Source organism: Chaetodon trifascialis, chromosome 21 (assembly GCF_039877785.1).
Source record: "Chaetodon trifascialis isolate fChaTrf1 chromosome 21, fChaTrf1.hap1, whole genome shotgun sequence".
Classification (NCBI taxonomy): domain Eukaryota; kingdom Metazoa; phylum Chordata; class Actinopteri; order Chaetodontiformes; family Chaetodontidae; genus Chaetodon; species Chaetodon trifascialis.
In genome coordinates, this window is record NC_092076.1 from 10,103,585 (window position 1) to 10,117,438 (window position 13,854).

General features: G+C 42.4%; 1 protein-coding gene across 1 annotated transcript in view; it reads left to right on the forward strand.

Moving 5' to 3' along the window:
• Positions 1-234: 234 nt before the first annotated feature.
• The window catches only part of plce1 (phospholipase C, epsilon 1), a 63,727-nt gene continuing 50,107 nt past the window's right edge, over positions 235-13,854 (forward strand). The window contains exons 1-4 of the mRNA XM_070990650.1: positions 235-607; positions 1,042-1,677; positions 1,962-2,381; positions 2,523-2,726. Of these exons, the coding sequence (XP_070846751.1) occupies positions 1,087-1,677; positions 1,962-2,381; positions 2,523-2,726 (1,215 nt within the window). The 5' untranslated portion in view covers positions 235-607; positions 1,042-1,086. The remainder of the gene's footprint in view (positions 608-1,041; positions 1,678-1,961; positions 2,382-2,522; positions 2,727-13,854) is intronic.

A 13,854-nucleotide genomic window follows, 5' to 3' on the forward strand; every position in this document is an offset into this window, starting at 1 on the left:
GGAAAACAGAAATCTTTTAATGTCAGTGAAATGTGTTCCTCATGTCTTTCAGTTTCTTTCTGTATTTGGATCACCCAGTCTTGAACTTTCCATCTCATCCAGTCCTCAGTGACGACACTTCAGTGAGTTGTGAATTAAAAATTCTATGGAAATTACTCATGAAAACCAGGTAAATACTGATAATCGGTGTGTCTGCCTTCTCTCTCTTTGTCTCTCTCAGGGCCTGCAAGTGGATGACTATGCCATAGATACATGTCAGGACCAATCAGAGCTCGCGCCCACAGGCACACACATGGCCTTGTAAGCTGCAACTGTGAACTGCACTATCAAGGAAATTCCTCGGCCCTCCAGGGTCACCTCCGTGGGTTCTGTATCTGGCGGTTTGTACAGCTGCACAAGCTTCTGTTTCCAGAACACACACACACAGAAAACACAGAGAACACACTCTGTTTGGACGTGCTGTCTTAGTCACTTAAGAGGTCACTGGCAGCTGGAGTTGTTGTTCTCCCGAGCGCCGGCCTTCGACCATGATGGCACACTGAAATTGAACAAGAAGCTTGGGTCTGTTGTGCCGCATGACCTGAAGTGGATCTCTCTCATCATCTATGTAAGTATTTTTCCTTCAACTAAAATACAGTTTAATACTGATGATGGGTAATTGATGATTAAAGACACACACGTTTTATGTAAGTCAATCATCATTCAGTCACTCATCACAAGCTGAAGCTGGGGAGACTTTTTTAAATATCTGGAAGAGAAGTCAGCCTATTAGTCATAAACATGAGAATGCTTTCACCTTACGCAATATATGGGTTTTGAAGTCTGCAAATTTCATTTCCTCTGCAAATTTCATTTCCTCTTGCTGCTCTACGGAGCCACTAATTGAGATGGAAGACGCTGCTTCTCAAAGGAATTAAGAGTCTTAGAGAAATGTATGGGGTATAATGCAATCAATTTTAGCTAAATAAATAAGGGACTTGATCTTTTAAATGCTGTTAGGTTAGATTTCTCCTGCTTAACTGTCATCAATTATTTTCAAAGCTGCAGCTGAACAAAGGATAAAGCCCGGCCCTCCGGGGAGACGCGATGGCTACTGAGGAAAATCAGACACAGGTTGGTGCTGCAGTTCTGGCTCAACGGGCTTCACCTCCATCCACTGGGAGCAGATCCAGCAGGGAAACCAGACATGAAAACAACGGCCAGGAAGTGCTGCGATATTCTGACCAGTTGCGGCTTTCAAAACAGCGGAGCAGCCCATCCCTCCTCTTATACAGGAAGTTGTCGTGTGACAGTGGGAAAGGGACAGTTTTGCAGGAGGAATGTGAGAGTTGCGCCGAAGAGAAACTCTACCCAGAGCTGTCGGCTGGCAAGAGAATTGAGGGAATAACTAACACAGTTACTCAGATACCTGGGAAAAGTTCAGAGGGATTAGTGTGCCAGCTGGACACCCCTGGAGAGGGTGTGGAAGCAGGCAGTAACAGAACTGGCAGCACCAACTGCTCCTGCACCATGTCTAGCCTTTACACGAGTCCAAACATCCACTGTTGCCACAGCCCCAGATCCAGCCTGAGCCCCAGCCCTGTTCACAGTCCTCGCCTCAGCTCCAGCCCCTCTCGGCCCAACCAGCGACACATCCGTCGCAGCAGCCTGCCTGTGTCTATGCTGGCTTTCCACAAGGTAAAGGAGGAGGAAGATGCTAGCCCTGGTTACCTTCAAATAATATACACTTAGCTGCTACACCAAGGCTGTCCTATATGTTCTAAAATGATTGTTTTTTTACACAAGATGAGAAATACAAACATTAGCTGACTATGTTTACATGCATGAAAATTAAAAATTAGTGTGCATGTAAATGTAGTCATTGTTTACGCTGTAAATTAAATGCTTTACTGCATCAGATAGCCCGTTCAAGTCTTAACATAATTAAGACTTTTGTAATTTACCATGTTTTCTGCTTCTAGACGTCGCCCTGCCTCTCATCTTGGTCCAGTCCATCCAGTGAACCGAACTCTTTGGTGTCATCCCCCTCTGGTTCGCCCCTTCCCAAACACCGCCAGCATCACCAAAATGGACACATGCACCGGCACCACCTCAAAGATGGCTACTCGAGTTTAGAGAGGCTCAACCGCAGGCCTAGGGTTAGGAAAGGCTCCCTGGAGAAACTGTTCCCACGACGGGCATCTCTAGAAACCATGACGGCAACCCTGAGGAGCCACGAGAGGTCATCCTCAAGAGTGACCAGGAACTGCAACAGGAGCGGCAGCAGCAGCAGCAGTGATGAGGGGGATGGAGAGGGTCTCTTGGATAACACAGAGTTTATTAGGAACCGAAAAGAGCGTTCCACTATCCTGGTGAGACGCTTCATGAAGAATAATCAAAAGGTATTTACATGCTATAAACCTTTACTGTTGAATCTGCAATCTGAGCACATGTTTCATGCTCATTTGTTTGCTATTTATGCTCATTTATAGTTTGCTTCAAAACAACGAGACATGCTGAAATACCTCCCCTCTTTCCTGAAGGTGACCAAGTCAGTGTGTACTGGAACCAGAGCCATCGTCAAGACGCTGCCGTCAGGACGCATCTCGGAGGACGTCTGGGACGTGGTTGTTCATCGCAGGACGCGGCGACCCACCAAGAAGGATATATGGCCAGTTTTAAAGCGTGGTGTGGGAGAGGAATTCAGAGTCTGCAGGGAGATACTGCGTGTTGTTCAGCTTAAGCAGGTAAGAGAATAAATACACTGACTCTCTGCGCATGGATTTCATGCATCGATTCTGCTGTGAAAGTTGTTGAAAACTTAGAACCAGGACGGCAATGCAGCGAACCTCTTAGCTCTTGTTTACCTCTCACATCCAGGCTACTGTTAACACACTCCCGTTAAGGGAGAGCTGCACCAGCGCATCTCAAAAGGATTTCTGCAGTCTGCAGTGTTAATCAGCACAATTAAACATGTTTTCCACAATCATCCTAAGCCAAGCGTTATTAAGCTTGGCTTTTTATGGGTTCAGGAAATATGCTGCAGTGGGAACTATTCAATCTTTATTGTGTTCATGTCCTTGCATCACTGACGTTTTGCCTCAAGCTATAATGTGCTTATTCTGCAAGTGCTCCAACATGACGTGGAATTTCCACACATGATAAGGCATTGGGTTTTATGTGTGGTTTTTCTTTTCAAACTTTCTTTTCTCTGCCACGAGAAGAAGTGCAATACTTATGAGCTGCAGCAGCTCAATAGTATTTATGACTTGATTGATTTTTGGTTCAAGTGGAGAAGAATCGTTCTTGGCTTTTGCTTTTCTGTGTTTTTGTTGAAATGTTATGCCTGTTATGCATGAAAGATGGATAATTTGTTCAAGGAATATGTTAATAGACGAACACACACACATCCCAAAAAACACATACACACAGGCTCTTTGTTCGGGGCAGGCCCCTGCTGTGGAAAAATGATTTACTCTCTGTTAGTTCTGCTCCCCATATTACTGACAGACTGAATGACTGAGCCTTCTGTGTGTGTGTATGTGTGTGGAAATGGACTGAGCACAGTTGGCATGTGCATTGAAGTTACAGCCATGGAAATTGTAGAAAGGGTAAATGAGCAGCACAGAGTGAAAAAGGTAGAGGGAGACGGAGGAAAAGAGGCAGAGAGGGAGAGACCCGGGACATCGCTGTGTTATTATCCAGTTTCCAAGCAAGAGAGAGTGTTTTGACAAACATGAAAACCTCTTGCAGAAGCTGTTCAACTTGAGCAACTTGGCAGCTACTATTCATCCTGTCGATAAAAGGCATTTTGTCATAAGTCATGCCTTTCAGTGTGGGAGGCGTTAACATTATGAGGGTCTGTGTCGTTGAGGAATCAGCAGCATCACGCAGGATGCTCTCCTGTTGGTTTTTGTTATCTGATCCCTCCTCTTCCTGTGAAAACTCAGAACAACTGGAGACTGAAACCCAGTTCCTTCAGGACATATGCAGCCACTGAATTACACAGGAGCAGGCTTTTATTTTCTTTCTCTGCTTATTTAGCTGTCGCTGTATGACAGTCACTGTATATTTGTCATCCAGGTATTAGATGGCAGTAGCTTTGCAGGTCACCATGCATCAAGTTCTGTTCACCATGTTTACTGCAGCCGTCTGTCATTTCCAGCATGTTTAAAACATCTCTTAATAATTCAAATCAGGTCTCCATGCATTGAAAAAGAGGGCATGTCTATGTGGGCACTTGAATTTTTAATGCATTGTGTTCATAAGATGGAATACTGACATGTGCACCGCTGTATTTGTATTTTTATATGGATTCATGCATAGCCACAACAGAGCCAAGCGCTGTTTCTCACGTGTGGAGCGGCGCTTGTGCAATCACGCCACACAAACGCACACATACTCTTGTGCATGCTGCAGTGTGGTTTCTGACTTCGCCAAAGTGTTTTTATGAGTCCTTTGTGGTCGTAGAAATACGGGCTGAGTTAAGTCCAGGCAGAACTGCTTTAATAATGAGCCTATTGAATATGGGGGAGTTGCCAGCACTTCCCTTGTCAAAACACCATATGAGCTACTCCTGTAAGGGGTCACCAGAGAAACTCTGAGAACGCTGAGCAGCAGTGAATAAGTAGAGCTGCAGCAGAGTTGTCATCAGGATCGTAAAAAAAACTCCGGACCACATCCCATTGCAAACAAATGGGAGTCATGCAGTCTAAAATGTGCAGTCGCTCAGAAACATTCCTTCTACTTAACTATGGAAGATCAGAAAGTATACGACATTCGAGTCAAAACCATAAACGCAGTGTTTAAACCAAAGAAGAACAGCATGTTTCTTTTCCCATCGAACCATCTGGTCACATTGATGGAGACAGGCTTTCATATGTATGCAGTATTCAGCACACATTGTAAATGATTACATAATTTGCATTTGGCATATTTGAATGAATTTCTCATACGTATTGTGAGACGGCCATTGCTTGAATGTCTTTATGGACTGGGTGGATGCACTGCTATATCACACACACACACACACACACACACACACACACACACACACACACACACACACACACACACACACACACACACACACACACACACACACACTGTCCTCTGTCTCTCCATCACCTTTGGGGACATTACGTAGACATTACATGACCCTAAAATCTACTGATTATTGGGACTTAATGGGGTGTTTTTTCCCCATAAGGAACATGAGATTCAAAAATGTGACTGTGTAACACAAGCAAACCAAAGAAAGTCTTTACTCTTCTCTGTCTTATACACACACAGCCATACGTTATAACACACAGGCCCCTTTATGTGGTATGTAAGCCTGACTCTGCAGTCATCATGTTGAGGAGTTTTCTGGAGGTATCCTGTGGCCCTGTGTGTTTATTGCTACAACTAATGAAGCGAGCCAAAGAACACAGGATTATATGAAGGAGGGACTTGAGCAGGGCAACAGTGGCAGAGGAAGAGAGGGAGGGGTAACACACTGGGAGAGAAAGAGGGATAAAATGAGATTTTAACAGTGGAAAAAGAAGAAAATCTACCATGGAGAAAAAGTGAGAAACAAGGTGGGGGGGATCAGGCATGGGCCATTTGAGACAGAGAGCAGGGAGAGAGGAAACAAAAAGAACGCTTGGACCAACACAGAGCCGTGAACTGATGTTTTATGTAGGTTTTTACATAAGTTCAGAGTGGAAAACGAAGATTATGGAAACTGTACTTTTGCAGAGTTTTGCATTCTCTCACAAGCATCTTCCAAATGCTATAAAATGTTTTAAATGTTAGAAAAACATTTCTCAGGACAAGTTTCACAATGGGGCAAATGAGACAATGTTTATGAGGGCGTGTAGTCGCTCTTTCTTTCTTTCTTTCTTTCTTTCTTTCTTTCTTTCTTTCTTTCTTTCTTTCATCTATAAAACAGTTTTTTCCACCCTGTTCCTCTCTTTTTTTCCCTCAATGCATTGATTAGTATACCTGCAGTCTTCTTTAAATTGTTGTCACACTAAGTGTCAGGGAAGTTAAACACAAAATGGGCGTTTCATTACTTTGTGCAGGTTTATTGGTGAATCACACACACACACACACACACACACACACACACACATGCGCGCACACACCTGGCTTAGGGATCAAACTGTCTCTGAAGCCAGAACTATTTTATTGTTTGCCTTTGCATAGTCTACCAATTAGAGCCCTGCTGAGCCTTTTCATTTAACAGAGGGTGGTGTCAGGCTAAGTGGTTGGTGACCATGAGCACCTTTGAAACACACACACACACACACACACACACACACACACACACACACACACACACACACACACACGTAGGCACAGACATGTATAAACACACTTAAACACTTCTTAGCCGAGCAGTTTGAGCTGAGTGGGAGTGGGGTTGAGAGATGGATGCCCGTAAATACATCCCATTAACCGTGGATGCAAATAGTCTTCGGAGACGGGAATATGTTCTTCCCTCCAGGGACACTCAGTGCTTTCCTGTTTCCCTCAGTGTATCTTGTCATAACTTACTGACTTAAAGCCAAAGTGTGCCAGCTAAAATCCAGGAATATCTGCGCTGGGAAAGAGAATGAAAAATGTCTCTTTGGGAGTTGTTGTAGAGTGCTCCCCTCAGCCTCCAGCCACTCACCTGAAATGCTTTGCACCCCTCCCGCTTTAAAACGGATTACGTTTTCCATCCTTCAGCTTTAAAATTTTTGTGATCACATTATTATCAGGACCAAATTTCTGTTTACCCTTTTCCTAGATATCTGAGAAATACCTTTGAGATTTCAGATGGGCTGTTAATCACATGGGAGGTGATCTGTTATCTCACCTCTCATGACTATGACGTGTTGCGTGTCTCTTGTTAGTTATTTATTTATTTTACCCCATTTAAAAGCACTGACTGTATGCATTATTATTTCCTGTCAAGGTGGATTGATAGAGGGAGGCACACAAGTGCACTGAACTTCGTTGCTTAGTCAGTCTCCCTTATGGTTGCTTTGCTGTTGGTGAAAGTAAGCCACGCACGCACGCACGCATGCACGCACGCACGCACGCAGGCACGCACGCACGCACGCACGCATGCACAGACTATCTCTGTTCCTCTTATTTTGGCTTTCAGGTTGAATGTACAAATATCAGATTGCTTTTCATGTTTAAGCTGCAAAGCTGGCCCTCAGCACTGTGTCTGCAGAGGAAATTGGTGTGTGAAATGCTCTTTATAGTAAAGGTTAAACCTCTAAGCGCCTCTTCACTTAGTGGTAGCAGCTGATTAAAGAGGAATAACGGCCACTGAAATATCAAAGTAAGCGAGTTTTCTGACAAAATTGAATTCTGCTCCAAACCCAGTGTGTGATAATTGCTCCATATATTAATGAAGTGAGAGTGAGTGAAAACATGAGTTTAAAAATGTGCAATTTATTTCCTGGGACAAATCTGATAATCATCCATATGGCTGAGGCTTAAGATTTATGTTGAAGCTTAAACCTACATTGAAACTATTTCAGCTGGAGCAAACGTTAAAATGTTCGTAGCGTGTGAACTGTCTTTAGTTAGAATTTACTTTGAAATTCTGCTCCGTCTGAACTTAAAAATTAGATTAAAATGCAGCCTGTCACATATGGATATTGTTGTTAAACTCATTCTTGTCTGTGCCGTTGAAGGCTCTCGCCCTTTGCTGGTTAAATATTCATGCCTGTAAAATGGGTCAGTATGTTTAGAGCCCAGGTAATAACTCCTGTAAACACATTTACATCTTGGTAACCAGTTAGAGCTTGTTTTCAAAGAGAGCATTTGAAAATAAAATGTCCAGCAAATATCCGGTTTTATGATATCCTTTTCAGTTAACTGCTTCCTTGTTAGGGTCATCAGACAGCAAGCATCGTATTTGCATGGAGAGAGATATGCATACACTCATACTGTACTGTATGCATGCACAGCTAATGCCTTTTCCTTCTTGTTATGACCCTGTTGAAGGGATCTAAGAGTCACTGGCCTTGGTAATTGGTAATTAATGTGCATGAGCACACAGCGTTGAACAATTTTATTGAAACTCATTAGGCTGGGGCTACTGAAAAGGTTGAAGTGAATGAAATTACACAGTATCACAGTTTGAGCTACTGGAAATTAACAAATGGCTTTATAGAGTTAGAAGTTAAATATAGAGTTATAATGAGTGTGTCTTGCCTCTTTTAGTAATTAAAGCACACACACTCCATGTTTTGACAAAGTAACCAAACTCAGAGCCGGAGCTTTCACTCAGACTCGTGTTTGAATGCTTTTTGAGCCGCCTCTTGCTGTGTATACACTGAAATACACTTTGAAAACCAGATTGGATGACAGGTAAAATAAAAACGACCTAGAAGAAGCCAGCCTGTGAAAGTTGGCTGAGCATGGCGTGAGCATTTTTGCAAGGTGAACTGGCGTTGAGCAACATTGCGGCGTACCAGGATACCTGCTGTTGTTTTTTTTCGTGTGTGTAATCAACAAGGCATGTAAGTGAAAAGTGAATTCTTTACTTAACCTAGTTTCAACATTATGAATCAGTTCAGCAGGTTTCCGTTGCATCATTGTAGCAGCACAGAATGTACCAGAGTAAAGCACAGCGCTCGTTTGCTACTGTAGATGTTTGTTTATCTGGTGACTCAGCATATTACAGGATGCGTGCTGAACATGTCAGACATATTTCATCCAAACTGGCAGCCATCTGAGAGGCTCTGGGCAGATTGGTTTGAAGATGTATTGGTTACAAGCGTCACACTAACAGACAAGCTGGAGTCTTTATTATTGGTTGTTATTGGTGAATTCCCCTCTGAGTGGCAGCTGTGAATCTCCTCCAGTTAGTGTTCGGTACAAGATTAATTAAGAAATCTGTTCAGATTGTTTTCCAGGAAGGTAAAATTCCTGGATTCGTTAAGCTCAGAATCAAATTAATCATCAAATCTTTTATCCCCTCTGATCTGTTTTTATTACCAAAGGCCAATGCACAAACTAAGATAAAACTAAATATGTAATATTATATGATATATGATATCTAACTATTACAGTAAGAACACAAAGAAAGAAAAGAAATGTTTTTCAAGAAGGGATTAACGACCTAAAAAGATTCAGGGATTTTTAAAGGATTCAGTTCTGATCAATTCTGCATCCAATCCTACACACACACACACACACACACACACACACACACACACACACACACACACACACACACACACACACACAGACAGTCGTGTTTCCATCACTGTTGGGAATATTATGTAGATTTGCAGTACATTGATTTCCTGGAAACTTACCCTAACCCTTATGATAACCTCCACTTGTCTAAACCTAACCCTAACCAAAGCCTTCACCCTAAAATCTAATGATTTCCACAATGTGGATGTGGACAAGGAAGTCCCCACCACTTGACTGTGTAAACAGATTTATGTCCCCACAACATGAGTAATACACGCCCACAAATACACAAATACACACACACACACACACACACACACACACACACACACACACACACACACACACACACACACACACACACACACACATAGACTTACCCTCCATGTATGTCACTCTCATTTAACCTTGTGTCTATCACCCTTATGTTCTCCTTCTGTGTGTTGTGCCACTACAAAAGGAATGTGCCGAGCAGGCCACTCTCTCACCCAGCTGGGTGTCGCGGCTTAGTCAGAGATTAGTTTGTCTGTGTGTGTGTGTGTGTGTGTGTGTGTGTGTGTGTGTGTGTGTCTGTGTGATTGTGCATGTGTGTTTAGTCAGATGTCTGCTTCCACAGAAAAGGGATAGGACAGTAAATATCTAGCGTGCCTCTGTAAGGAGCACTGTTTTTCTCAGTGATAGCATCTTAAACAATGTAACCGCTCTGCTCTTTAAACATGGCGGGACTCCATTCCCGGCTCCATCACTGTTTCTGAGTCAGCTCTGAATCCACCGTACAGGAGCGCATGTGGCTGCTGTTCATGTTTTTGTTGGAACACATTCCATCTGTTTGTTTTCGTGGGGTGACAGAAGGGTGTCAAAACTGCATGTGGGTGTGTTTTCTCTTTGTGGGGCTAAAATGTGTGAGCGCGCGTGTGTGTGTGTGTGTGTGTGTGTGTGTGTGTGTTAGCTCAGGCCTCTCGCATCTCTGTGATATTGTGGGAAAATTGCACTGCTCCCGAAACCGGGAAAGAGTCCCTGCAGAGATCCAGAACTGAGGTTGTTAAACTGTGGGTCAGGACTCGACACACACGTACAAAAACAAACAGTGAACAGAGAATTTTGACCCCCTGAGATGAGATTCATGGACACACACTCCTGATCACTGTAACATAGCCTATATGCACCACTTTTCGGGTGATGACCTCGGAAATGCATTAATTTGTGGCATTATGTGGAATTTCATCCAATGACAAATACACAACATGAACTTAAATTAACTCCCAGTGGGGCCACATGGGATATTAAAAATGTAAACAAGCACACGCACTTGAACTTTCTGCTCTTTTGACCGCTCCCACTTCCATCACCCTCATGTGACATCTCTGCTTGCAGCACTTTGACTACACGGCTCCAACATGTGTGACACTGTTTCTGCACCCTACTCCAGTCATGTCATCACATTTTAGTATTAAAGATAAGTCATTAACGCTGATAACACTTGCTGGTTTGATGTAGAAAAAGAGCATTTGGATGCACATGAACTTAGTAGATTCCCAGAAAATGGATTAAATCAGAGTATGAGGCAGTTGTGGGTCATGATTTTATTGTTGCACTCGAAGAATAACACAATTGACATAAAAATAGCCCGCCACCTCCCCTTCCTAACACTTTGACTCATAATTTGAGAGGTCAGCCGCAGGCGATTTAGCCAAAATTAAACCCTTAAGCCTACAGGAAGCTGCACAGTAATAGTTTTGATTGCTGTTTTTGTTTTTGTGGAGCAGCATTAAATTGCTTCGCCAAAGGCTGTGTCGCAGCAGGGGGGTGTCTGCCACCAACTTATTAGAAAGAATGTTTTAGTGTGATCTTAAATCAAAGTGTGCATCTGAATGGACAAGCATGGCTTTAAGGATGCTTTTCATTTACTTGTCAGCCTTTTTCTTTTGTGATATAAAAAATGTAACAGCCCTACGGTAGCTATGGTGAAGTGAGAGAGCTGATTTGAGTTGGTGAGCAGTGACACATGAAAAGTCAGCCTTTGGTGCCATCTAGTGGAGAAGAGGATATTTTATGCTGCAGGTGAACTTGGATATCTGGACGTTTTTGAGGTGTGATTGCTGAAGTCGTGATTTATGTTTCATAAGAAATCAGAAATTCTTGGATGACAAACCGGACTTCCTGTTGCTCTGTCATCTGAATGCTTATGTTTCATGTATGAGAAGTGTGACTGGCTGAAAATGAAATTTGAGGAGTCAGATGTGAGGATTTGCACATTTTCTTAATTTTATGTATTTGTAAATTGTTGCTGTTGGACAGAAAGAGCAAGTTAAAGTTGTCACTTAAGGCTCTCGGAAGTTGTGATAGCTGCTTTATTTTACCATTTTCCATCATTTTATAGACTAAAGGATTAGTAAATTAATTGAAACAGTCATCAAGAGATGAATTGATGGCTGCAAGTAACAATTATTTTTATTATGATTTAATCTGCAGATTATTTTCTTGGTTCATTGATTAATTATCCGGTCTGTAAAATATCAAAAACAATGAATAATGTCCATCACAATTTACGAGCTGAAACAAGAGAGTTTTTGGCACTTTTCCTCTTTTTGGAGGAAAAAAGCCTTAATTTGAAATCTGATGTCTTCTAAGTTTGAGAGGAAATGCTTAATTTTAATATGCTTAAATGCATGTCCACCAGAGGGCAGCACACCTTTTCAAAATAGTACAGGGCATCTTGCGTTTTCTAGAATTATCCTTGCAAATAGTGTGTTGTACTCTAAACTCTGCTTTTGCTGGCGTCTGCTTCAGGGGTTGAAAAGTGTGCCCAGTCACAAGAGCACATCATTTTGTGCCACTGTCATACTTTATATTGATTGCAGGACCTTGTGCCTCTTAAATGAGATTCATGTAATAAATGTAGTATAATGCATGAATCTGACCCCTCATTACGGGCTCAGGAGGCTGGACTCATTAGCTGGGTATTGATCAAAGACATGCAAAGCAAAGACTGAGGGCAGGCCAGCTGTTTGCTTTGTTCTGAACACCACTTTGATGTCAGCTGGGCATGAAACAGATTAATTTTTCCACTTGATTAGAGAGATTCAATAGAACATACTGTATTCATTTAGACCTGTTACTGCTCTAATTATATACGTCTGTGCTGGGTTACACTGCAATTACAGATCAGGCCTTTGTTTTCAGCAAAATTTGAGTCTTTTGCTAAAAATAAGACATTTCTCCCTGTGATCATGTGTTATATGACAATGTTTTATTTTAGGTTGTTTTAAATCTTGCCCATTCTAGACTACAGAGGTGATAATTGTTCCTCAACAGTGCTGCACTACAGCGTGTTGGGAGCTGGTATGGTTTCAGCAGGGCAGAAGCTTAATTTCACAAGAGCAATTTCATCACTGAGATTTTCAGAAAATGTGATTGGCTAGTATGGATAATTTAGAAAAACTGGTGATTGTGTTTGCTGAGTAAAAGCATCCATCTATTTATATTTAGTTTTAAGTGTTCACTGGTTTTTTTTGTTTGTTTTTTTTTTTACCTTGAATTACGACATGTTAGCAGTGAGCAGTGAACAGTGTCTCGTGTCAACAGAGTGTGTTGATACATAATGAAAATACAGACTTTGTTGCAATAAAGTGCTTGGGGCTAGCATTGAGAAAAGCTGCGACACAAGTCTTTAATTAGAGGTTGGCATAGAAACGCTCACCAGAGCAAAGCTAATAACAGGGATGAAGTGGCTGGACCTCAGTCTCTATTGGTTTAATGGCCCCACAGCGTCACCTGTCCCTTTGAAAAGCAAAGCTGGAACGTGGATATTGTGAAGCCATTATGACACCTTAAAGGTGATTTTGTGCTCAATTAGACTTAATCAGGCTTTACCCAGGAGGGGGCATTATGGAGGGTCCTGTTTTACTGCACAGGACGCCATATTTTAGTTTTTCAGCCTGTATTTTACTTGTGGGGAAGCATTGTGAAAACACCATAATGTCACATACAGTAGATGCACAGAAGATGTCATTAATACAAACAGAAGGTGTAAATGTTGCTGAAAGCTGTAACTAAGTTTGATGAAACAATCCTGATTAAAGGTCCACTTGCCGACTCTTTCCAGAGCTTTCAGCTTTTTTCATCAGTGGGTGGGCTTTGCTCAGTTGTCATAAATACAGATTTACTAACATGAGAGCTCAGTAACTGCAACGGCCTCATCCAGAGCACTTTAAAGACTAAGCATGAAAGGTGGCTCTTGATCTTGGAAATAGTTGTCAAAACAACAGCGACTCATGGTCCGCTCACAAGCCTTTTCCTGGAAACATTACAGAGCGGCACAGTTTGTGCACGGCCCAGCACAGGTGTGCTCTGCAGCAGGTGTTTAATACTGTCCAGTATATCACTGGTACCCACCTGCCGACGCTGGTGATGTGAGGTGCTTCCATAGAGCACAAATGATATTAAGAGACAATATCCAGCCCAGCCACAGCCTGTTCTCCCCACCGCCATCTGGCAAGCGATACAGAAGTATCTGCTGCCGAACCACCAGACTACAGAGCAGCTGCTTTCCTCAGGCTGTAAGACCCCTCAGTTCATCCCCCACACTCACAAAATATGACTAGTATGCAAACAAATCTATATTCTGAAAGACTGCACTTAAATAAATGTAGGAGATCTTGTATTTTCTTTGCGTAGTCCAGTTTG